General features: G+C 47.0%; 1 protein-coding gene across 3 annotated transcripts; it reads left to right on the forward strand.

The window, feature by feature from the left end:
• The first annotated feature begins 533 nt into the window (after nucleotides 1–533).
• On the forward strand, nucleotides 534–22146 carry ANGEL2 (angel homolog 2). Of its 3 annotated transcripts, XM_083175187.1 has the most exons (10): nucleotides 5782–5921; nucleotides 10221–10278; nucleotides 10487–10685; nucleotides 10814–11034; nucleotides 13667–13736; nucleotides 14867–15285; nucleotides 16458–16578; nucleotides 17373–17463; nucleotides 17597–17760; nucleotides 21888–22146. In XM_083175187.1, exons 3-10 carry the CDS (start codon nucleotides 10517–10519, stop codon nucleotides 22034–22036), a joined length of 1404 nt encoding a protein of 467 aa, XP_083031313.1. In that variant the 5' UTR covers nucleotides 5782–5921; nucleotides 10221–10278; nucleotides 10487–10516; the 3' UTR covers nucleotides 22037–22146. The 3 variants fall into 3 exon arrangements, with proteins under 3 accessions (XP_083031311.1, XP_083031313.1, XP_083031312.1); XM_083175185.1 differs by lacking the exon at nucleotides 5782–5921 and adding an exon at nucleotides 534–682 and having other exon boundaries at nucleotides 10221–10685; XM_083175186.1 differs by having other exon boundaries at nucleotides 5785–5921; nucleotides 10221–10685.
• The last annotated feature ends 4995 nt before the right edge of the window (nucleotides 22147–27141 follow it).

Here is a 27141-nt window from a genome sequence, read left to right on the forward strand (position 1 = left end):
GCAGCAGTGTCTGCTGGTCTCTCTTTCTCTCTCCTGCTTCAACTTCTGCGTTATGCGTGTGACATCATCACGTCACATGCTGGAGAGGAGCCCAGGGTGGAGGGGGGGCACCACAAACTTTTTGGCAGGGGGAGCAAAATTTATAGTTACGCCACTGCGCGGGAGCATGTACTGCATCGAATCGCACCTTTTTCACCACAAGCACTGAATTAATTAAAGCTGGGTACACACATATATCACACATGTATCTGTCCAATCTGTCTGGTGGGAACAAAAATCTGGAAATGTATGGAAGAAAATGACAATTGATCAATTGCTCCCAAACACTGGAAAATGGATAAAAATTATTGTACAGTTTAATTTAATAAATCAAACAACTTTCACCAATTTCTCTGAATTATCAGTTTGTTTTCCCAGCATTTGGGTGCATTCTTGATGCTCATATACTCCCATACACTGCCAGATTTATGTTCCCACCAGATAGATTGGACAGATAAATCTGTAGGCGTGTAACATGTGTGAAATCAGGGCCAGAGAGTTCTGCAACAGGTGAAATAAATGATGTGGAAATATCCACGGCTGATGTCACACCTGTGAGGTCACGGCAGTTACTAGCAGGGAATCTGCAGAGAAGAGACACCTCGGTGTGGATACAACGTGGACATGCTGGCGAACAAAAGAGGTATTCAGCTTGTATTATTGGTAGGGAAATACAACAGCTAGTCCTATTTGACATATGTGTAAGGTGCATGCATATCTAATTCATCTGTTTCTGGAATAGTTTTAGCCAGGGCTATTTTTGAGCAGGCTCCAGCAGGAACTGAGGCCATTATTCTAGTTCACTCTTTCTGACAAAATATTTCTTAGATGGACAAAACCATGTGCACTGCAGGTGTTACTTGTGCAGAGATAATTAGATTTGGGTGGGGTTTTACACCTGCCTCACCTGCAGTGCACATGGTTTTGTCCATCTAAGAAATATTTTGTCAGAAAGAGTGAACTAGAATAAGGGCCTCAGTTCCTGCTGGAGCCTGCTGAAAAATAGCCCTAGTTTTAGCCAATTCAAATGAAATGATAAAATGCCTGCATGCTTACCATAGAGAAATCCTCGCTCCACTCCCAGAATGGCCAGAAAGCTCCCAAAATTTGAATGGCCCTCCCAGCGGACAGAGCAAGTCTTCCAGGTGAATGCCACCTGCTTGCACCCCCCACCTGCCCACCACTCCCCCACTCAGTCACCCAAAGTATCAAATATCACGCATTCAATTATCATACCTCCCAACATGACCCTCTCCAGGAGGGACACAATGTTCTGTTTCTGGACTTCCCTCAATGTATGATTGCCAGCGCCTGTGTTGAACAGGTTAATGGATCAGAAAGGTTTTTCAACACAGGTGACTGCAATCATACATTCAGAGGAAAGTCCAGGAACAGAGCATTTTGTCCCTCTTGGAGAGGGTCATGTTGGGAGGTATGAATTATGTATATTTTCTAAGAGGAACCGACAAATCTGTTCAGGTCACTGTAGAATATTTTTGGAGGATCAGCAATAATGTAACTTATCGCAATGTATTTGCTTTATTCTATAAAATCCCGAAGGCATGCCGGTATATATATATATATGAGACAATATGGCTGTTACTTTATTCACTTTCCAGAAGTAACAAACAATTATTTCAATGGGTACAAACAAATCTGTCCACAACTGTAGGTGCCCCTGGTGCTTTGGTCACCTTAAAGCTGGGTACACACTATGGGGGTCATTCTTCTTCATTCGGTCCCCGGCAAATTCGAACGAGTCAACCAGAATCAGCCCGATACGACCTGCATGAACATTGTGCACTATCACGATTTCATCATGGATATCGCTCAGTGTGTACCCACTATATCATTAACGATGCGCACTCCCGCCTGGTCTGAACATGCAGTCCAATCTCACGGTATTGGGTGACCGCACTGAACGATATCATTCAGTGTTTGCTCATGGGTCGTTTGCATACCTCCCAACATGACCCTCTCCAGGAGGACACAATGCTCTGCTCCTGCACTTCCCTCTTAATGTATGATTGCCAGCACCTGTGTTGAAGAACCTTTCTTATTAGTAAACCTGTTCAACACAGGTGATGGTAATCATACATTAAGAGGGAAGCCCAGGAGCAGAGCATTGTGTCCTCCTGGAGAGGGTCATGTTGGGAGGTATGTGTTAGTTTAGAAATAGAAATCTAGCAAAAATGTTCTTCTCTCAGTAGAGAGCTCAGTCCCTCGCTCGCAGATGGAATTCCCTCCTCCGGGTGCTGGTGCGGGTATTCTGACTACCGGCGGTCATCTGTATGTGTCTGCTATGGAACCCTTATGGCGCCATATAAATATTATTATTATAATACATATGTAGGTGATGAATGTGCCATTTAGTACAAGCCGCAGCAAGGTAGAAGAGCGTGTGCCAGCAGCTATAATGTTACTCCCCTGTACATGTAACAGTGCTATGTATTCCCCCATGGCTCAGGACCGCACACACTATAATGTATATGTAACAGTACTATGTATTGCCCCATGGCTCAGGACCGCACACACTATAATGTATATGTAACAGTACTATGTACTGCCCCATGGCTCAGGACCGCACACACTATAATGTATATGTAACAGTACTATGTACTGCCCCATGGCTCAGGACCGCACACACTATAATGTATATGTAACAGTACTATGTATTGCCCCATGGCTCAGGACCGCACACACTATAATGTATATGTAACAGTACTATGTACTGCCCCATGGCTCAGGACCGCACACACTATAATGTATATGTAACAGTACTATGTACTGCCCCATGGCTCAGGACCGCACACACTATAATGTATATGTAACAGTGCTATGTACTGCCCCATGGCTCAGGACCGCACACACTATAATGTATATGTAACAGTACTATGTACTGCCCCATGGCTCAGGACCGCACACACTATAATGTATATGTAACAGTACTATGTACTGCCCCATGGCTCAGGACCGCACACACTATAATGTATATGTAACAGTACTATGTACTGCCCCATGGCTCAGGACCGCACACACTATAATGTATATGTAACAGTACTATGTACTGCCCCATGGCTCAGGACCGCACACACTATAATGTATATGTAACAGTGCTATGTATTGCCCCATGGCTCAGGACCACACACACTATAATGTATATGTAACAGTACTATGTACTGCCCCATGGCTCAGGACCGCACACACTATAATGTATATGTAACAGTACTATGTATTGCCCCATGGCTCAGGACCACACACTATAATGTATATGTAACAGTACTATGTATTGTCCCATGGCTCAGGACCACACACACTATAATGTATATGTAACAGTACTATGTATTGCCCCATGGCTCAGGACCACACACACTATAATGTATATGTAACAGTGCTATGTATTGCCCCATGGCTCAGGACCACACACTATAATGTATATGTAACAGTACTATGTATTGCCCCATGGCTCAGGACCACACACACTATAATGTATATGTAACAGTACTATGTATTGTCCCATGGCTCAGGACCACACACACTATAATGTATATGTAACAGTACTATGTATTGCCCCATGGCTCAGGACCACACAGTATAATGTATATGTAACAGTACTATGTATTGCCCCATGGCTCAGGACCACACACACTATAAAGTATATGTAACAGTACTATGTATTGCCCCATGGCTCAGGACCACACACACTATAATGTATATGTAACAGTGCTATGTATTCCCCCATGGCTCAGGACCAAACACACTATAATGTATATGTAACAGTACTATGTATTGCCCCATGGCTCAGGACCACACACACTATAATGTATATGTAACAGTACTATGTATTGCCCCATGGCTCAGGACCAAACACACTATAATGTATATGTAACAGTACTATGTATTGCCCCATGGCTCAGGACCACACACTATAATGTATATGTAACAGTACTATGTATTGCCCCATGGCTCAGGACCACACACTATAATGTATATGTAACAGTACTATGTATTACCGCATGGCTCAGGACCGCACACACTATAATGTATATGTAACAGTGCTATGTATTGCCCCATGGCTCAGGACCACACACACTATAATGTATATGTAACAGTGCTATGTATTGCCCCATGGCTCAGGACCACACACTATAATGTATATGTAACAGTGCTATGTATTGTCCCATGGCTCAGGACCACACACACTATAATGTATATGTAACAGTACTATGTATTGCCCCATGGCTCGGGACCACACACACTGGCCCTTATTCTGGTTGGTGCGGCCGGAGCCGCACACGGTGCTCCGGCCGCACAAACCAATCCCCGCCCACGAGACGGATCGCCACGGCCGTCCGTACACGGACGGCTGGCGATCCGCATAAAAATGGTGGGGCGTACGCCCCCACCATGGTGGGAGCTGCCCCCTGCATTCGATGGTCGTCGACCATCGAAGGCAGGGCCGCACGCCACAGCAGCTCCCGCAAGCTGAGACCACACGGACAATCGTCCGTGTGATAGCTTGTATGGGGGCTGAGAGCTGACATCCGGCGACGTCAGCTTTCCGCCCCCATCAGTGGCGTCATACACTGATTAGCATGCATACGCCCCGCGTTTGCATGGGAACGCCCATGAAACGCGGGGCGTATACATAGGGAAATGAGGGTATGAAGCCCCTCACGCCCCTATACGCCCCCTTTGCGGCGGACGAAATACGTCTGCGGCGAATGGGGCTGCACATGCGCAGATTGACCTCTGCGCATGTGCAGACTAAAAACATCGGCGGTACGGCCGCACGCGGGCCGTACCGTCCGATTTAGAATAAGGGCCACTATAATGTATATGTAACAGTGCTATGTATTGCCCCATGGCTCGGGACCACACACTATAATGTATATGTAACAGTACTATGTATTGCCCCATGGCTCAGGACCACACACTATAATGTATATGTAACAGTACTATGTATTGCCCCATGGCTCAGGACCACACACTATAATGTATATGTAACAGTACTATGTACTGCCCCATGGCTCAGGACCACACACACTATAATGTATATGTAACAGTACTATGTATTGCCCCATGGCTCAGGACCACACACTATAATGTATATGTAACAGTACTATGTATTGCCCCATGGCTCAGGACCACACACACTATAATGTATATGTAACAGTACTATGTATTGCCCCATGGCTCAGGACCGCACACACAATAATGTATATGTAACAGTGCTATGTATTGCCCCATGGCTCAGGACCACACACTATAATGTATATGTAACAGTACTATGTATTGCCCCATGGCTCAGGACCACACACACTATAATGTATATGTAACAGTACTATGTATTGCCCCATGGCTCAGGACCACACACTATAATGTATATGTAACAGTACTATGTATTGCCCCATGGCTCAGGACCACACACTATAATGTATATGTAACAGTACTATGTATTACCCCATGGCTCAGGACCACACACTATAATGTATATGTAACAGTACTATGTATTGCCCCATGGCTCAGGACCACACACTATAATGTATATGTAACAGTACTATGTATTACCCCATGGCTCAGGACCACACACTATAATGTATATGTAACAGTACTATGTATTGCCCCATGGTTCATGTCCCTATGTATTACCCCACACGCTGTAGTCTAGCCATTATATAATAACTGTGACCGCGCATGCGCAGACCGGGCAGCTGCTGCACTATCGCTGCAGGGTCCTCTGACCAATCAGCGGCCGGAGCCGGCTGGCCAATTCCCTGCGCTGTTACATCGCGCTCCCATCATGCCCCTCGTTGTCATGGAGGCCGGTTATGGTCCCCGGTGCCCGGCTGTGCTGCCAGCCGGGGGCCTGTGACTCCCAGGTGAGTGCCGAGGCCGCACAGGCCCCACCATGGGGTAAATGCCGACTCCTGGGGCAGCAGGGCGCTTCCATGCGGGTGGGGTGGGGGTAGTGGAAGCCTGGGAACCAGCAGCAACTCTGCCAGCAGTGCTGTACCTGCTGGGGGTCGGACATAGGGGAAGAGGCGTAATCTAGTCCTCAGGGCCTGTCCCTGTAATAAGTATATACAGATGGAGATACATAGTACAGACCATGTGTAGTAATAAATCTATATTCTTACATATGTGCATATGGCACCTCTTGTAATCTGGACACATCAGGTACCGGGGGCAATAAGGGTTTGTGTGTGTGAGAGAGACATGGGTGCGTGGGGAGGCAGTTGCGCTTTGAGTGGGGGCAGGTGTGTGGGGCAGTTGCGCTGCGGGATAACACTTACAATCCAGCAAAATCGGTAATGCTGCACAGTGCTGGAACCCAGGCGCCCTACGGTCAACCACTAAAGGTTGACACATGAAATAGGTCGATGTGGGAAAGGTAGACACAAGCGTTAGGTAAATAATGGTTGACATTAGTTTTTCACTTTTTTTTTGTCCTGCATTTTGGTGCGAGTCGAAATGGCTACCAATATAATTTATAGTATGCTAATTATAGATGTTGCTATAGTGCTGATTGGTTGCCATGGGCAACTTCTTCACTGGCTCACTTTTTCCGTATTACTGCTTCATACATCTGCCCCAACATGTGGCAACATATCGGTGGTTCTGTAAAAACAGAGGACATGCGGGTAAACCCTGAACTATATGAAGTGCCGTCACCAGGACACCCACCTACCATGCAGTCACTGATGATATCGTCAGGTTAGACGGCATGTTCAGCCGATCAGGCTTATTGTTAATGATCTGCTGGAACTCGCATCGTTAGCGATATAGTGGGTACACACTGAGCGATATGCACGACATTAACAGCGGCTGTCAGCTCTTCCAGATGCTCCTTGCCATGATGCCGCGCCACTGAGCCCCTCTGACAGCGACTGCCATGCCGTTGAGGTCTCTGTTGAACAGTGGCGTGGCAGGGCGCATTCAGTAGTTTATAAAATGGGCAGGGTGCTGTGACCTGCAAAAAGAGCTTAGCGGGAACAATAAAATAAAAACATAGTATGGCAAACAGGTGATAAATCGCAATCCCCTAGTGTAATGGGTGGCTCGCAGCCAATATCAGTGGTGGTGAGTTACAAGTGTCTGAGAAGTGGACAGCAGGAAGTCTGTGTAGTGCTTAACATTATACCTTAACACACATATTATTTGGGGTGGTTGGTTAGTCGCACGAGCAATCATTTGTTCACTTTCTGTATTTTGTGTATCGGCCCCCTATTTATTTCTATCATCAATCTTTATTTCTTGTACTAGAGATTATAGGGGTGTGCTACTACTAGACAAAATTAGGAAGATATTCATGCACCAAAAAGAATTCTACCAATCCTAAAATGTAACCTTTTATTAGAGTTCAACTAAAAATGCGGAGTATAAGAACACACATACAAACATATAAGTGGATCACAGACACCATAAATTGTTAAAAAGCTGTGTGTGTGCGCTTCCTGCACTTAATCTGCCAATCTCAATTTCTGAGTGGTCAGCGTCCTCTCTTATGTAGGGTACACACCAGGACGACCCGGGTCGTCAGTGTCTCGTCCGACCCGTTCACGGTGACGCGGGGGGGGGACACGACCCGCTCACGATGTGCACCGTGAGCGGGTCGGGTCCGATCCGATGGCGACCCGCACCCGGCTGTATGGTCGTCATTGAGATCCTACCTGCAGCAGGTAGGATCTCCATAACGACCGACCGACCCACGGGACCGCGCATCGGATCGGTATCGGTCCACACCAGGACAGAAAAGGGCCCAATCACCACACAATCTACATCCAATTGATCGGAATTGGATCTAGATTGAGGGGATCGGGCCCTAGTCGTCCTGGTGTGTACCCAGCATTAGTATCCAAATCTCTTTACATTAAGTGCTTCTCAGCTAATTTGTTGGATACAAATGTATTTTAATCTCTGCCCATGTATCTCTAATGCTTGGTTGCTCTATGTGCAAACTGACACTTTGGGCCAAATGTAATAGGGTGAGAGTTTCAGAAAGTGAGAGATTTTGGGAGAGTTTTCCCATGTTTTTTAAAGCAGCAATCAATTACACTGCAAAACCAGGTTGATTTTGCCATGTAATTGATTGCTGCTTTAAAAAACATGGGAAAACTCGGTACTTTGTTTCCTAGCACGGCCACAATCGCATTGATCTTGTGCCCTTAATAGTGGTATGCGATGGCCCCCGACGCGATGGACCCGATTTCCCATTGAAATGCATTGAAAAGTTAAAAAATCGCGTCGGTCGCGTCGCATGCGGCTAAATAAGCATTAAATGGTCCCGACGCGATGCCCCCGATTTCCCATAGGGAACAATGTTAAATGGCTCAATTTACCCAAATCAACAGGGAACAATGTTAAATGGTCCAGAAACCCCCCAAAACACCCCTGAACAGTGAAATGGCCCCCCAAAATTAGTTAACGCCACCCCACGATCAACGTGAACCCAAAGCGTGGCGAGCACAGCGGTACGCGTCCTCCGACCTTTTCATACCCCCATTATCCACGTCGGCGTGGATTTGAGAATAGAATAGTTTTGCAAGCGCAGCGAGCCACCGAGCCCGAATCGTGGCGAGCGCACACGGATACCTTCACAGGTAAACGCGTCCCCTCGCGGGCTTCACAGGTGTCCGCGTAGCCACGGACACCTGTGAAGCCCGCGAGGGGACGCGTATAACTGTGAAGGTATCCGATGCAACCGATGAGATTTTTTTACCTGCGATGCCCCAGATTAGAATCGGTGTGGCCGTGCTAGGAAACAAGTACCGAAAACTCTCCCAAAATCTCTCACTTTCTGAAACTCTCACCCTATTACATTTGGCCCATTGTATTCAATGTTCAACACATAAATTCATACAATCATTAAATGGATTTCTGTGTGCCATTTGTTATAGAGACAATGCTATTATTGCCTTGCTGATATAACCTTACTATTTCCAGGTAGGTATGGGTGGTCAGGTCAGTGTGTTTGGTGCATTCACAAAATATTCCGGCAACCGTGTGCCTTTGGAGTGCTATTGCGTGCAGAACTGATTAATGGTTATACAGATTTTTTCATGTAGTCCTAGAGTCCTCTAACACATATCAGGACTTAGCCTGCAATTAACTGCAGACAATATTGACTATCGCTGGAAATCACAATTTCGTACGTCAGCCCTCACACGGAGGGAGTGCTCTGGAAGACGCCGCACACACAGACTGTGCGCCGACGTACGTTCCGCTATAGCTTCATCAGGGCAACCGGCAGATTAAGTGCAGGAAGCGCACACACACAGCTTTTTAACAATTTATGGTGTCTGTGATCCACTTATGTTTGTATGTGTGTTTTTATACTCCGCATTTTTAGTTGAACTCTAATAAAGGTTACATTTTAGGATTGGTAGAATTCTTTTTGGTGCACTACAAAGTGACAAACTTTTTTTCTTGTTGACTACCTTAACACACACACACCCCCCCCCCCCCCCCCCCTCATAAAACGGGGATATAAATATAAAGGTGCATACACATTGGGCAATATATTGATTTAAATCGCTCATTTGGGCCTTCTGAGCTTGTCTGTGCATGCAGGTCAATTTAAAAAAAGCCAACCACTGCATGGCCCAGCCCAGGTGACATCACTAAATGATATCGTTAAACCTGAGATCTGAAGAGAAATACCTGACGATATCACCCATGGAGCAAATCATCAGGTGTGTCCTGTGCTTAATTCTCCCAGTTGCTGTCTGCACATGTTATTATCTGATCCCGCCACCTCGTTTCATTACTAGCGACCTGCAGGACCAAGCATTGTTAACAATATAGTGCGTACACACTAGATAATATGCAAAAAGATATCGTTAATGATGGTCGTTATTGTACATAATATTGTGTAGTGTGTACACCCCTTACAAACATGAATCTGGCTCAGTAGCAGCAAAAAGAGACCAAAACAGATCAGCAAGAGAAGACAGAATGTACTAGAAAGTCACAAAGCAAAGGCAACAACAAAAGGAACACAAGTGTGTCCTGCACCACACACTGATGCATTATGGGACCCACAAAACACACTGACAAAGTGCTTGTATGAGGCCCAGGCCATTGCAGAGACCTGTTCTAGCTCAGGAGATTTATCCTATCCAATGTGTTTTATGTGATAACGGTGACTGTTTTATCCCAACGCTTCTTCTGTTTCCCAGGACGCCTCTTCTCCAGGAGTCCGATGTTACCTCGTCACCTGCAGAGTGTGGGCAGCAGGTATGTGGCCCGCGCTGGTCCCCCGCGGCCTCCATTTATGAGTACTAACTTGATTCGATGCCCATGGTGGACTGGACAGCACTCTACATATCCTCCATATCCACCTATGACCAGCTGGCATCCGCCGGGACAGTGTAGGCCCTATAACTGGTGTGTGCCACACAGAACATCCACACGTGGCACCAATTCCTTCTGGTTCCCTCCCCAGCCACCGTGGATTCAGGTTTCTTACTGCAATATGAGCTCCTCAGAGGAGGAATCCTTCAGGAAACGTAAGAAAGGTGCAGAGGCAGATGACTGGAGGCGGAAGTCGTGGCCAAAACGGTCCTACCCCCTGGGGAATGACTTACGGGTACCACCAACACATGGCTCGGCGAAGACGCCTGACCCCCAGATAGAAGTGAAAGGTAAGAGTGATGGCTTCACCCCCTCATTGCTATTAATGAGGCCAGGTTTGTGCTGGCTGTATACATTGTATAATCCTCCTTACACACTTTAAGCTGGAAATAAACTGAATTGTCCTCCTCCTCCGCAGCAACCGACCGTGTAAAGAGGAGATGGGAGGACTTCAGCCACCTCTATCCCGAAAGATCGGCAGAGAGGAAGTTTGACTTCACAGTGATGTCCTATAATATCTTATCCCAGGACCTGCTGGAGGACAACTGCACCCTGTACAGCCACTGCCGGAGACCCTACCTGTTCTGGAATTACCGGCTCCCAAACATCCTACATGAGCTGCAGGAGATGGATGCTGATGTAAGTTTGATCTACGTTTTACTTTAAAAGCCCCAGACCCTAAATTATTATTTCTTTACATTTCCAGGGGTGGCCAAACTGGTCCTCGAGATCTAACAGTTCACGTTTCCCAGACTACCTAGCCGGAGCACAGGTTTAGTCATTACTAACTGTCATGTTTCCCAGATCACCTATCTGGTGCACAGGTGTAGTCATTACTAACTGTCATGTTTCCCAGACCAACTAACTGGGGCACAGGTGCAGTCATTACTAACTGTCACATTTTCAAACATGTGCAACATTTATTCCTAACCGACACATTCTACAGATACACTGGTGACCTGGGAAACATGGACTGATGGTAGATCTCTGGGACCATTTGCCCATCCCTATAACAGGAAATACAGTAAAGAGACAAGACGGGGATAATAACAGACAGAGGGATGGTGGAGGTCCCTGCTCGCAGGCTTGCTCAATAACGAAATAGGATTATGATACACAAAGATAAGTGCTACGTATTGCATATCAGTCCAGCCAGGTTGCTGGTGCTCTTGTTCGGCTGTATGGTCCAGTCACACAGCGATGTTGGCCTGGATACAGTGGATGTGTGAGTGTGGAATACATCCATATGAAGTTGGCTTATTGTGAATTGACCGTTTTATCTCCTCCAATTTATTGTGTACCAAACAATTTGTCTAAATTAGAAACTACGCTAAATCCATGGAAACAGAACAATTTGAATTAATTGTCGAGCGCATCCTGGTGTAATACACGTTCATGCAGGTGCGGTTACTGGTGTCTAATTACGGTATGGGGCAGATGTACTAAGCTTTGGGGAGAGAGGGAAAGTGGAAGGAGATAACATACCAGCCAATTGGCTCCTGTCATTTTTCAAGACCAGCCTATAATGTGGCAGTTAGGAGCTGATTGCCTGCTACTTTATCAACATCCAAGATGAGAAGCGCCCTTACTTCAGTATACATGCCATAGATGCAGCACGCTGAATCACTTCTAAATGATCAACTCTAAAGCTCTTTATTTGTGAGTGGACAAAGTTGTATCATTTTCAGTTCTTGTCCCTGGGATGACAAGTGTACTGTATTTCAGCTGTCTGCATGAGAGACCTGAAAATGGGGCAGCAATGTGTCCGTTCTATAGTATTTGTATGTCTGTTGTGGAACAAACACTGAGGTCTGTCCAGCGAGTCATGCATTGCGGGTAACAGAGCAGTGTTTGTCAGCGCAGAGATGTGTGTAGTGTATAACTATAACTAGGGCTATAGAGGAAGGACCATCTGTGCTCGCCGATCCAAGGAGCATTTCTGAAGCCAATGTTGCATTTCTTACCTTTTGTAATTTTCACAATCTTTTTAATTTCCCAATTTTTCTATTTTTCCTATTTTTCTATTGTTTCATTTGGCACCAGTAAATATTTAATGATTTTTTTTAGCCACTACATTGGCAATTTCTGAACACCTGAGTCCCTCCAATAAGGGATGACCATTTACTTTCCCGGTGCCACCTTCCAATTTTTACCCAAAAAGTTTTAAATGAAAGGACAAAAAAAGATAATCTTTTTTTACATTGAAAAAGTGATTTTAATTTCACGAAACGCGTCGATAGCTGAACCGTAGTCCCCAGAGAAGCGGTAACAAACCATCCGGCCGCCCACTCTACCGTTAACAAGAGCCAGAAGTCCCATTACTAATCATCAGCGAGAGCCGAGCAGAAACAGCGGATCGTGCCGACTGCTCCACTAGCGGCTATCCGGAGGTGGCGGAGCTCCCCACGTGCAGGATGGTCTCCATTTGTTTACCATGTAGCTGTAGGGAGAGTATAGTGTGCCACCACCTCCGCAAGGACTCCAAACTTTCTCAAAATTGCTGCAAACATTTGTTAACCCCTGTTGGTTCTTCACAGGTGCCAATTTTCTATACTTCACATTGGGGCAGATGTGTAAAGCCTGGCCAAGAGATAAAGTGAAAGGAGATAACGCACCAGCCAATCAACTCCCAAATGTCATTTTTCAAAAACAGCTGATTGGCTGGTGCGTTATCTCATGTCACTTTATCTCCAGTTTATCTCTTTGCCAAGGTTAATACATCTGACCCAATTTACATTATTGTATTAGTTTCCAAAGCCCAAGCAAAAGTGGAAGTACATGAAGGGTTTATGCATATAACCTATATCCAGGACATAAGTTACAATCTTTATTTCCTTGAATTGTGGGTTCAAACCCATGCAATAACAGGGAGAATATACAAGCTCTGCACAGGCCGAACCTTGTCAGGAATCAAACCCAAGACCTCAGTAATGTGAGGCGGAACATTAATCATGGCCCTCACAACTTCTGGAAGGGCCGTAGCACCCCTGAAGCTGCCATCTTTAGTACAGGAAAAAGCCTCAAGACCTTAAATCCTACAAAGGAGAAGCTTGCAGCATCCATCTGTATAGACAGAAATTCTGCATCATAATAGGAAAAACATAACCCGGGTACTTGTAAAATAGAGCATGCTGACCTGGTGTTTGTGCAATGATGGTGGGGATGTATCAGGTGTAAAGTGCAGCGGAATCTGCTGCGTTATATAAGTAACTGTAAATAAATTGTAGCAGTTTACTCCAAGTCTTTATTACGTTTTTTTTTTTTTTTGCAGATCATTTGTTTACAAGAGGTTCAAGAAAATCACTACCAGGAGCAGATCAAACCCAGTCTGGAGGCTTTGGGTATGCAGCATTGCCCTGTTCTATAGGCACCTGAGTATTACTCATTTCAGTGGGCTAGGCATTTCTATCAGCTTCTAGTACTAATGGGAAATGTCACTAGTGTTTTACTGAAACTAGAGATATCTCCCTTTTAAGTTCTTTTATAGCAAGAACTTAAAGGCTATGTAACCAACGACCTGCATGTTCAGTGGGTCACAATGATGTCACGGAACGGTGATGTCATTGAACAACGACTCCTCCAGTGTCTACAGGGCTTGAGGGATGACCATGATAAGGACTGAGGGACAGGTGGAGGATGGAGTGCAGTCACTGAATCCTGCTGCTGCCTGCCAGTGACACCAGCGAGTTGATCCTGGGATTGAGCGTTTTTTTAATCACGAATCCCAGGATTAAAGAAACGGCCCTGGATTGGCCACCCTATATGGCACCATGCAAAGCACTAAGATGACCTACTGTACGGTAGATATATAGAGTTCTATGTACCTGGGCACAGCTGTGTCCAGCCTTAAGATGAGCATAGTTCCCCAGTACAGGCATGAGGATGTGTGACAAGGGATGGCATGGGGAAAATCATGGTTTACCTGCTTCATGTGTACATTAGGTTAACATGGGTTAAGCTGGCCATAGATCTACAGATTCATTGTCAGATTGGGCTGGTTGGAACAAAAACCTGGTAATGGATGAGAGCAGATGACCGTTGACCATTTTCTTTAAAATGCTGGAAAACTGCAAAAAACGTCATTCAGATATTGCCAGGTTATTGTTCCAACCGGCCCAATCTGACAATCAATCTGTAGATGTATGGGCAGCTAAACCTGTGATTGAGGCAGATTCAGTTATCTTGCGCCTAGTACTCCGCAGTATATTGTGGGTGGAGACCCCTCATGTGCTTGTATCTGACGGAGGTGGGAGCACAAAGCGAGCAAGGTTTTCTGTTATAGCCGGAAAAGTGCGCAGCAGGGCGCCGGGTGAGGTTCCAACATCTGTATGTGCTTTAAATCTATTAGAGTATTTTAATACTTTAGGATCTCCCAACCCCTCTCACCACCAATGTTCCCGGCACATGAAGTCCAGTCCGCTGTATGCTTGCGGGCGGGGCAATATTTGTAACATTGGCATCTGTTTTGCAGGGTACTCCTGCGAGTACAAGTCTCGTACTGGAAATAAGTCCGACGGCTGCGCCATCTGCTTCAAATCTGCTAAATTTACTCTGAAGTTGGCGAAACCTGTGGAATACTTCCGACGCAACGTCGCCTTGCTGGACCGGGACAACGTCGGCCTAGTGCTAATGCTGCAGCCCAGGACGGGAAGACGCGCGTCGTCTGTCTGCGTGGCGAACACCCACCTGCTGTACAATCCCCGGCGGGGGGACATAAAACTCGCCCAGTTAGCCATTCTACTGGCGGAGATCACAGAGGTCGCTCGGATGCAGGATGGGAACTTCTGCCCCATTGTCCTATGCGGAGACTTTAATTCTGTACCTGGGTCACCCTTGCACCGCTTCATTAAGGAAGGAACACTCAATTATGAAGGCATGACCATTGGGAAGGTAATAGTCCTATAAGTCATTCACAGTATATATTGTGAAATAGCCGAGGACCCACTACAAGGGCCGGAAAGGACGATAGTTACTAAGCTGAACTTTTGCAATTGTTGGCATTTTACTGGCCGAATTGCATTCCACAGCTACTTATGGCCCATTCCCCATGACTCACGTTGCATGTCGTGTCCATATTTAGAAGGATAAATGCCCTACACACAGAAATGAAGCTAAAATAAACTATTTAAAAATGACAATAATATATGCAGTAGGTAACCATAAAAAATAGGGGTATAGTTCCGATTTTTTTTCTTTTACTAGCTAATGAGATTATTTCTATCATTTCTCTATCGCATCCTAGAAAAAGATAAACCGAGTCTAATTAGTTACTATAGGAAACATTACCTTCTAAATTTTTGACACTTTAGTAAATGTACCCCTCCGTAGTTACATTTTATATGCATGACTTCTGCATAGAACTGGGGGGACTCGTATTTATTTAATCCTTTCATCCTAATTATTGTTACAGTATGATTGTTATCGTATAAGACACTGAGCTTATGATTGACGCACAAACAAAGAGTTGAACCAAGCTATACTTAAAATCCGTTTTGACGTGTGACTCATGTTACATATGGATGTGCCTCGCGTTACATTTCTGTCCGCAGTAACAGGGCTGGATTACACCTGTAGCATATACTTAAATGTTAGCGGTTATGTGAAATGTAATGATCATATGTTGTGTCCTAACCCTCAGCTTAAACATCCGAGAATCCAAACTGTAGATCATCAAAGAGCCGTTTTCTTCTAAGTATAGACACATGTGGTGTGTCCAGAACCTCTGAGAGACCTGCCCATATAAATGACCAGCCTTAAGCAGACCCGACACCGCTATGCACTATACAGGCCTCTAATGGGGAACCATTTGCAGATTTAAAAATGGGGGACACAAGAGCATGGGACCCCTCTGTATTATCCTCTAGCTGTAGGCCTTATAAGCCAGAGGCGATAGGACCATGGATGGAAGGTAGCTGTGATTACATTAAAAGCGGGAACGGCGTTATGTAGGCCCGTAATACACAGAAGTATCAGCCAGTTTGTACCAACCCCAATCTGTGACTTGTACAACACAGATAATGTTCCGGTACAGTCGTCCATCTACTGTTCTGTTTGTTTTGTAGGTGTCGGGCCAAGAATGGTACCCCAGAGGACAAAGGATTTTATCTATTCCCATTTGGCCTGACAGCTTGGGCATCAACCAGAAGTGCGTTTATGAAGCCCACAAGGAAGGCGAAAATACAGGTGCGGACCACTTTCCATCAGCCTGATAGCTTAGCTGTGGTATATGACATTCCTGCGCTGCTGGTGAGGGGCTTCTCCGCTACCAAGCCGCTACATATCGCATATATGCGTATTACACAAACAGCTATTTATTTATTATTCATGTTGGAAACTGCTCCTAGGCCTAATGCGGTGCGAGGGGTAAGATTACACCAGATACCTTTTATACTGCAACTTTATCTGTCTTCAAAATGTTATCAAGCAAGAAACCAGACCTAGGGAAAGGAACGTACAACACCTGATGTCGGATAATGGGTCTTACTCAGAGTTGATTCCAAAAACAAAATCTTTCTCAAATGTGCACTGCAGGTGGGGCAGATGTAACCAGTGCAGAAAGAGTTAGATTTGGGTGGGCGGTGTTCAAACTGAAATCTAAATTGCACTGTTAGGATGAAGCAGACAGTATTTACCATGCACAGAAACAATGTAACTCCCCCCAAATGTATCTCTCTCCGCACTTGTTACATCTGGCCCACCTGCAGTGCAGCATGGTTTTTCTCATTTTCAGAAAGATTTTGCATTTGCTGTGAATCGCCACCAATGACTCTTCCCGAACCTGTGCGGGTGATTCTGGTTTCTAAGGTGCATCGTGTATAGTATAGGGATCAGTAATCCCTGTATTAACAGCTTTGTGTGCTTCACTTTGGATCATAAAGATTCAACCATCTAATATTCTGGAACCACTGCCCTGTTTGATTCCTTGGGTGTGTAAAATATGAGCTATAAATGATTCTTATTATATGTATTTTTTCTAGAAGAGCCTCTTAAAGAAGAAGCCACTAAGGAAGTGGAGCGGACGGCAGAAGCCATTAAGGAAGTGGAGCGAAGGGCAGAAACAGATAAAAGGTAGTTCGTCTTATCATGTCACTAAAGATAATGTACCGATAAATGTTCCAAAGGAGGAAGTCTGTCTGCCCCGCCCGCAGGTAACTGGTTTAGGAATGTCTGATGTTTCATTCTTCTCCAAATACCTGCACAGGGTGGGATCCAGCTTGCACCACCACTTCCACCTGTCCTCCGTGTATTCCCACTTCTTCCCGGACACCGGCATCCCGGAGGTCACCACCTGTCACTCCAAGTGTGCTATCACTGTGGACTACATCTTCTACTCTGCTGCCAAGAACGACCTGTTCACCCAGCCAGGTAGGAGCATAGAGACTGTGTACAGTGCGTGTGTCGTGTCTGCTAAGGAATGTATTCTACACTCACGTACCGGTCTATACAAGATTATTATTGCAGCAATCCTTACGCTGGTTTACACTTTCAATTGTGTATATTTCCTTCTGTGCACTGTACATGGGGGATGTACTATTATGGTGCACAATGCTCAAGTGCAGCAGCAAAAGCAATCCGGACACTGGCATGCATTAAGGGGAATGGATTCAAGGGATGCCAATGTGATAATGCCTCTTTACAAGGTATTGGTGAGACGACACTTGGAATACTGGGTGACATTTAATAGGATGCAATTTTTTTTGCACTTTCAAAATCGGCCATTATCGCACTTTTTTCAAATCAAATTTTTGCTGCAAATTCGCGTATTTAATGAGGTGCGTATTCCGGAATGAAAAGTGCGATAATGGGCAAATTTTAGGCATGAAAATGTGCGAATTTGAGGTAATGTGCGATTTTGTGTTTGTAAAAAAAAAAAAACAGCGTGAGGTCCCCCCTCCTGAGCATAACCAGCCCTGGGCTCATTGAGCCGGACCTGGTTCCAAAAATACGGGGGACAAAAGGCACAGGGGTCCCCCGTATTTCTGAAACCAGCCCCGGACTCTTGGACCAGTCCTGGTTCCAAAAATACGGGGGACAAAAAATCTGGGGGTCCCCCGTATTTTGGCACCAGGCTCCAACAGCCCGCGGTGTCATGCCAAAGCCCCCCCCCCCCCCAGGCTTCACCTATCCAGGGCTGACCAGCCATCCAAGTGCCAGCAGACCTCCCCCACATGCTGGGACTTGGAGAACCACAAGTCCCAGCATGCGAGGCATTAATGGGCCCGCTGGGACTTGTAGTCCACCTGTAAAAAGAATGTTGAAAGAAAAGACAGACACACACACACACAGAAAAGTATACCTTTATTTTACACACATACATACACCTCACTTTTACACCAATAAACTTAGCAATGCAGGATCCAGCGCTAGCTCTCTGCTCCACAATCGGCTCACCCTGCACGGACAGCGGGCTGAACCGTCTTTATCCGGCGCAGCTAACAGCCTCTGTAGCGCTACAGAGGCTGAGAGCGTCTTTGGCTGATGCGTCTCCATGGAGACGCATCAGCCAATCAGGCTCTCAGCCTCTGCAGCGCTGGGACAGTGCTACAGAAGGTGATAGCTGCGCCGGAGAAAGCCGGTTCAGCCCGCTGTCCGTGCGGGGTAAACCGATTGTGGAGCAGGGAGCCAGGGCTGGATCCTGGATTGGTTAATTTGTTGGTGTAAAAGTGAGGTGTGTGGTTGTGTGTAAAATAAAGTTATACTTTTCTGTGTGTGGGTCTTTTCTTTTAACATTCTTTTTACAGGTGGACTATAAGTCCCAGTGGGCCCATTAATGCCCCACATGCTGGGACTTGTGGTTCTCCAAGTCCCAGCATGTGGGGGAGGTCTGCTGGCACTTGTAGTTCTCCTGCATAAAGCAATGTTACGTATGTGAGATTTAACCCGGCGTCCACTGGCCACGGATGCCGGTGACAGCCCCGGGCTTCAGCCCTTTACTGGGGGGGACCCCACTCCTCCAGGTACCCCGTCCAAGGCTGACCAGCCACGATGCTCATGTTTCGGGCCGGGGGACCTTATGTAAAAAGTGTCCCCCGGCTTTGGCATGACACCGCGGGCTGTTGGAGCCCGGTGCTGGTTTCAAAATACGGGGGACCCCCAGATTTTTTGTCCCCTGTATTTTTGGAACCAGGACCGGTCCAAGAGTCCGGGGCTGGTTTCAGAAATACGGGGGACCCCTGTGCTTTTTGTCCCCCGTACTTTTGGAACCAGGTCTGGCTCAATGAGCCCAGGGCTGGTTATGCTCAGGAGGGGGGACCCCATGCCATATTTTCCCCAAAAAAAACACAGGACCATGCACAGATCTCAATGATCTGTGCAGTGTTCTGGCCAATTCGCATATCAAAACCTGGTCTATATTTTTGGCGAAATTTAGACACATTTTCCCAAATTCGCATCTCATTAAATAAGCGCATTGTATACTTTTCAATGGGAAAACATCTGTATGCGAGTTCCGGCGCGAGTAAAAACGGCACTTTCAGAAAGTGCGATTTCGCGGCAAAATCAGTGGTTTTTGCCGTTTTTCGCATCTTATTAAATATGCAAATTCGGGAAAGTGCGATTTCGGCCGTTTTTGGCAAAAATATCGCAAAAGTCACATTTTTCTCATCTCATTAAATGTCACCCACTGTGTTCAGTTCTGGGCACCGCACCTTTCATAAATGAATTGGAACAGTTACAGAGAACCGCGACTAAGCTAGTAACAGGTCTCCAATCACTAGAATACAAACATAGGTTAACCAGGCTGAATATGTTTTCATTGGAAAAACGGAGGCTGAGAGGTAATATGATTAATGGACAAGATGATCTCAACCCAGGACAAGCAGATCCTGCGCAGAAAATGGTGGTTAAGATTGGTTAACCAGCTGCTAGTGTCAAGTCCACAAGCCCCCTTTCGCCTCTTCCCAGTGGCGACTTAATTGGAGTATCAAAAGGGTGGGTACCAGGAGGTACCTATTGGGGGTCGATCCTTAACACCAGCGCTTAATAGAAAAAAACTACCACACTTCCCTCAGGAATGAATAGCGTTCCTCTTCTCCACAAGTGAATAGTCTGGGTTTAAATAACCAGCATCCCGTTCATCCCTGCATGCGTCAAATCCCATACACTGTATCCAGTCTCCCTCATGGGAAGAAAGAGAAATATATGGTGCAGAACAAACTTTTATTTGGGACACAATAATACATAAAATATCCAGGAGATAAAAAAATGGGTGGAATTTACCGCAAGGGGTGGAGAACCTGATCGAACTGGTTCTCAAATGGGCATGGATGCGGCGATCAGAACCCGGGTCGGTCACAGCAAACAGTCCCACAGGCAGGCAAAGTCCACTTCTTAGATATCACCTGGTCCGGATGGCAAACACAGTTACTCCAATGCGTTTCGGACACTACCAGTGTCCTTTTTCAAGGAGTGTAGCTGTGTAAAGTATAGGCAGTCTTTATAGGGTGATCAATTAGTAAATGACATCGGGCGCCGGCTCCGTGAACTTCCGGTTACGGAAGCACACTTCCGGCTGGATGACACGCATAGACGCTGCGTGAACTTCCGGTCTCGGACGCTCGTTTCCTGCTTTATGACACGCATAGACGCTGCGTGTGTAGCTCTGATGCTTAGCCTCTTTCAAGCCCCACTTCCGGTACATGGTGATATGATTAGTATGTACACATACAGGATTGGGAATCACATGGAACTGGGAGATGATTGGTCACTAACAGGCCTATACTTAGGACACGTGGGCATGTAGTGAGGCTCGAGGAAAATAAATTTCGTACTGAATTAAGAAGAGGATTCTTCACCATCTGCATTTTTGGCCACTAAGGGAATCCTATAGATATGACTTGCTCAATTCAGTAGTTACAGGTTAGATAGGTTGAACTCGAAGGACTAACGTCTTTTTTTCAGCCTTGTTGATGCAGGGTAGTATACGTAGAGGAGGCCGGGGTGCAGGAGCCAGGGTAGTACATGTAGGGGGATGTGATCCATTAGGGGAGGCCGGGGTGCAGGAGCCAGGGTAGTACAAGTAGGGGGATGTGCCTCCGGTAAGGGAGGACGGGGGTGCAGGAGCCAGGGTAGTACAAGTAGGGGGATGTGCCTCCGGTAAGGGAGGACGGGGGTGCAGGAGCCAGGGTAGTACAAGTAGGGGGATGTGCCTCCGGTAGGGGAGGCCGGGGGTGCAGGAGCCAGGGTAGTACAAGTAGGGGGATGTGCCTCCGGTAGGGGAGGCCGGGGGTGCAGGAGCCAGGGTACGACATGTAGGGGAGGCCGGGGGTGCAGGAGCCAGGGTACGACATGTAGGGGGAAACACTTCTAGTAGGGGAGGCCGGGGGTGCAGGAGCCAGGGTAGTACATGTAGGGGAGGCCGGGGGTGAAGGAGCCAGGGTACGACATGTATGGGGACACGCTCCAGTGTATCATGTTATCAGCATTGGCCGGTTGAAGTTCCCCGCAGCATCTGTGCCCGATCTGTAGATGAGTCTTTGGTCCTCTCTTTCCAGGCCGCAGCGTTCCGTGCAATGGGCTGCAGCTCCTCGGGAGGCTGATACTTCTCTCCGAGCAAGACGTGTGGAGTCTCAATGGCCTTCCCAACGAGACCAACTCCTCGGACCACCTCATGCTGTTAGCCAGGTTCAGGCTGGAGGTATGACGACGCCTCCACCCTCCTTCGTTTTACTTATCGTTTTCTTTTACCTTCATTTTACTGAGAACTCTGAATGGAATAACAGCGACATCATAAAGTTGGATCTCGTTAATTTATTACAGTTTTTATGAGTGTTTTATATTTTTTTATTTTTACGGATTTAAAAATATTGTAAGTTTCTATTCAGCTTGTGACGTGTCCGATGGCCGCGCAGGATATGTAAATTATTTTCTGAACAAAATAATAAAATTCAAACAATGGAACGTTTGTGGCCCCGTGCGCCAAAGGAATCCGCAAGGATTGTAGTTATGTATCACATCCTGTGAGGAGCTGAACGTGCGCGGTGCTGTGCTGCATGTGATCTGCAGGGTGCGCAGGTATGGGTGCGGCAGATTTGTATCACATCCTGTGAGGAGCGGAATGTGCGCGGTGCTGTGCGGCACGTGATCTGCAGGGTGCGCAGGTATGGGTGCGGCAGATTTGTATCACATCCTGTGAGGAGCTGAATTTGCGCGGTGCTGTGCTGCATGTGATCTGCAGGGTGCGCAGGTATGGGTGCGGCAGATTTGTATCACATCCTGTGAGGAGCGGAATGTGCGCGGTGCTGTGCGGCACGTGATCTGCAGGGTGCGCAGGTATGGGTGCGGCAGATTTGTATCACATCCTGTGAGGAGCTGAATTTGCGCGGTGCTGTGCTGCATGTGATCTGCAGGGTGCGCAGGTATGGGTGCGGCAGATTTGTATCACATCCTGTGAGGAGCGGAATGTGCGCGGTGCTGTGCGGCACGTGATCTGCAGGGTGCGCAGGTATGGGTGCGGCAGATTTGTATCACATCCTGTGAGGAGCTGAATTTGCGCGGTGCTGTGCTGCATGTGATCTGCAGGGTGCGCAGGTATGGGTGCGGCAGATTTGTATCACATCCTGTGAGGAGCGGAATGTGCGCGGTGCTGTGCGGCACGTGATCTGCAGGGTGCGCAGGTATGGGTGCGGCAGATTTGTAGACACTAAGTCAATCCTATGAAGGCAGACATATGTCCATCGACCACTGAAGGTTGACGGGGCTTAGGTTGACATTTGCAATAGGTTGACACAAGTTCGACATGAGCTTTTCATGTGTTTTTTATTTTATTTAATTTTTTTTGATGCGACCGGTGGTATTTCATACCCTACCATCCACTACAGCGTGGTGGGTGTATATAATAGTGTGCTGGAGGCAGCGGTAAGCTTAGACGGTGTCCATGTCGACTTGCGGGCCAAGAAAACGTGACCACCTCGTGTTGACCTTCCCATTGTCTACCTGATGCTTGTGTTCCAACTCTGTCGACCTTAGCCACGTCGTTCTATTTCAGGTGTCGAGCTTCATTGCGTCAACCCTAGGACCCCTACCCCTCCAGGCCTCTGCATAGGACTTTAGTGCGTTTTAGATGCACGTTGTCAGCGTATTTGTACCAAGTGCAGGGTAGATGGAAGTGCTGGTGGGTAGTATACTTGGCGCCCCACAAAATGCGTTCCGTGCATACGACTTTCGCCCAGTTCCGTTCTATTTCCCAGTAACAGCCAGCGCGTCTCTGTAGGACAGCGGCGACATGTCTTAGTCGGGACAGCCGATTGGCTATTTGTAGTCTTCAGGGGAAAAGCAATTAACAGATCAAGGCGAGGAAGGTCCGGTGTGGGTATAAGGTAACCGAATCCATCACTGTTAGTCTGGTCATCACTTACTCTGCAGCGCTATACAGTGTGACGTCTAGGTGCCGGCGTCCAGCGATACAATCCGTAATATAAAGTATAGAAGCCCAAATGTGTAATACAGCTGCAGGGGCAACAGAACACGGTGCGCAATCCTATCGTCTAATATCTGCTGACGAGACTGTGCCGGCATCCTCAGACTGCACTGCATGATATGGTTCAGTGATGTCACCGGGACCCCTGCTGAACATGTAATCACTGATGACATCCTCAGCATGATATTGTTCAGTGATGTCACCGGGACCCCTGCTGAATATGTGATCACTGGCGACATCCTCAGACTGCACTGCATGATATTGTTCAGTGATGTCACCGAGACCCCTGCTGAACATGTGATCACTGGCGACATCCTCAGACTGCACTGCATGATATTGTTCAGTGATGTCACGGGGACCCCTGCTGAACATGTGATCACTGGCGACATGTATGATATTGTTCAGTGATGTCACCGGGACCCCTGCTGAACATGTAATCTCTGATGACATCCTCAGCATGATATTGTTCAGTGATGTCACCGGGACCCCTGCTGAATATGTGATCACTGGCGACATCCTCAGACTGCACTGCATGATATTGTTCAGTGATGTCACCGAGACCCCTGCTGAACATGTGATCACTGGCGACATCCTCAGACTGGACTGCATAATATTGTTCAGTGATGTCACCGGGACCCCTGCTGAACATGTGATCACTGGCGACATCCTCAGACTGAACTGCATGATATTGTTCAGTGATGTCACCGGGACCCCTGCTGAACATGTGATCACTGGCGACATGTATGATATTGTTCAGTGATGTGACCGGGACCCCTGCTGAACATGTAATCTCTGATGACATCCTCAGCATGATATTGTTCAGTGATGTCACCGGGACCCCTGCTGAATATCTGATCACTGGCGACATCCTCAGACTGCACTGCATGATATTGTTCAGTGATGTCACCGAGACCCCTGCTGAACATGTGATCACTGGCGACATCCTCAGACTGGACTGCATAATATTGTTCAGTGATGTCACCGGGACCCCTGCTGAACATGTGATCACTGGCGACATCCTCAGACTGGACTGCATGATATTGTTCAGTGATGTCACCGGGACCCCTGCTGAACATGTGATCACTGGCGACATGTATGATATTGTTCAGTGATGTCACCGGGACCCCTGCTGAACATGTAATCACTGATGACATCCTCAGCATGATATTGTTCAGTGATGTCACCGGGACCCCTGCTGAATATGTGATCACTGGCGACATCCTCAGACTGCACTGCATGATATTGTTCAGTGATGTCACCGAGACCCCTGCTGAACATGTGATCACTGGCGACATCCTCAGACTGGACTGCATAATATTGTTCAGTGATGTCACCGGGACCCCTGCTGAACATGTGATCACTGATGACATCCTCAGCATGATATTGTTCAGTGATGTCACCGGGACCCTGCTGAACATGTGATCACTGGCGACATCCTCAGACTGGACTGCCTGATATTGTTCAGTGATGTCACCGGGACCCCTGCTGAACATGTGATCACTGATGACATCCTCAGCATGATATTGTTCAGTGATGTCACCGGGACCCTGCTGAACATGTGATCACTGGCGACATCCTCAGACTGGACTGCCTGATATTGTTCAGTGATGTCACCGGGACCCCTGCTGAATATCTGATCACTGGCGACATCCTCAGACTGCACTGCATGATATTGTTCAGTGATGTCACCGAGACCCCTGCTGAACATGTGATCACTGGCGACATCCTCAGACTGGACTGCATAATATTGTTCAGTGATGTCACCGGGACCCCTGCTGAACATGTGATCACTGATGACATGCATAATATTGTTCAGTGATGTCACCGGGACCCTTGCTGAACATGTAATCACTGATGACATCCTCAGCATGATATTGTTCAGTGATGTCACCAAGACCCCTGCTGAACATGTGATCACTGGCGACATCCTCAGACTGGACTGCATAATATTGTTCAGTGATGTCACCGGGACCCCTGCTGAACATGTGATCACTGGCGACATCCTCAGACTGGACTGCATGATATTGTTCAGTGATGTCACCGGGACCCCTGCTGAACATGTGATCACTGGCGACATCCTCAGACTGGACTGCATAATATTGTTCAGTGATGTCACCGGGACCCCTGCTGAACATGTGATCACTGGCGACATCCTCAGACTGGACTGCATGATATTGTTCAGTGATGTCACCGGGACCCCTGCTGAACATGTGATCACTGGCGACATGTATGATATTGTTCAGTGATGTCACCGGGACCCTTGCTGAACATGTAATCACTGATGACATCCTCAGCATGATATTGTTCAGTGATGTCACCAAGACCCCTGCTGAACATGTGATCACTGGCGACATCCTCAGACTGGACTGCATAATATTGTTCAGTGATGTCACCGGGACCCCTGCTGAACATGTGATCACTGGCGACATCCTCAGACTGGACTGCATGATATTGTTCAGTGATGTCACCGGGACCCCTGCTGAACATGTGATCACTGGCGACATCCTCAGACTGGACTGCATAATATTGTTCAGTGATGTCACCGGGACCCCTGCTGAACATGTGATCACTGGCGACATCCTCAGACTGGACTGCATGATATTGTTCAGTGATGTCACCGGGACCCCTGCTGAACATGTGATCACTGGCGACATGTATGATATTGTTCAGTGATGTCACCGGGACCCCTGCTGAACATGTAATCACTGATGACATCCTCAGCATGATATTGTTCAGTGATGTCACCGGGACCCCTGCTGAATATGTGATCACTGGCGACATCCTCAGACTGCACTGCATGATATTGTTCAGTGATGTCACCGAGACCCCTGCTGAACATGTGATCACTGGCGACATCCTCAGACTGGACTGCATAATATTGTTCAGTGATGTCACCGGGACCCCTGCTGAACATGTGATCACTGGCGACATCCTCAGACTGGACTGCATGATATTGTTCAGTGATGTCACCGGGACCCCTGCTGAACATGTGATCACTGGCGACATCCTCAGACTGGACTGCATGATATTGTTCAGTGATGTCACCGGGACCCCTGCTGAACATGTGATCACTGACGACATGCATAATATTGTTCAGTGATGTCACCGGGACCCTGCTGAACATGTGATCACTGACGACATGCATAATATTGTTCAGTGATGTCACCGGGACCCTGCTGAACATGTGATCACTGACTGCATGTTCAGGAAAGATCCGAGGAAGTACACATTGAGATGATATGAACGGGTATATTGTTCAATAGGATGGTATAGTGTTCACCCAGCTTTAGGCTGCTAATGGAGAGAGAGTTAGAGACTGCCAACTACTG

The sequence above is a fragment of the Crinia signifera genome, chromosome 3, assembly GCF_055691185.1.
Source record: "Crinia signifera chromosome 3, ASM5569118v1, whole genome shotgun sequence".
Taxonomy (NCBI): Eukaryota; Metazoa; Chordata; class Amphibia; order Anura; family Myobatrachidae; genus Crinia; species Crinia signifera.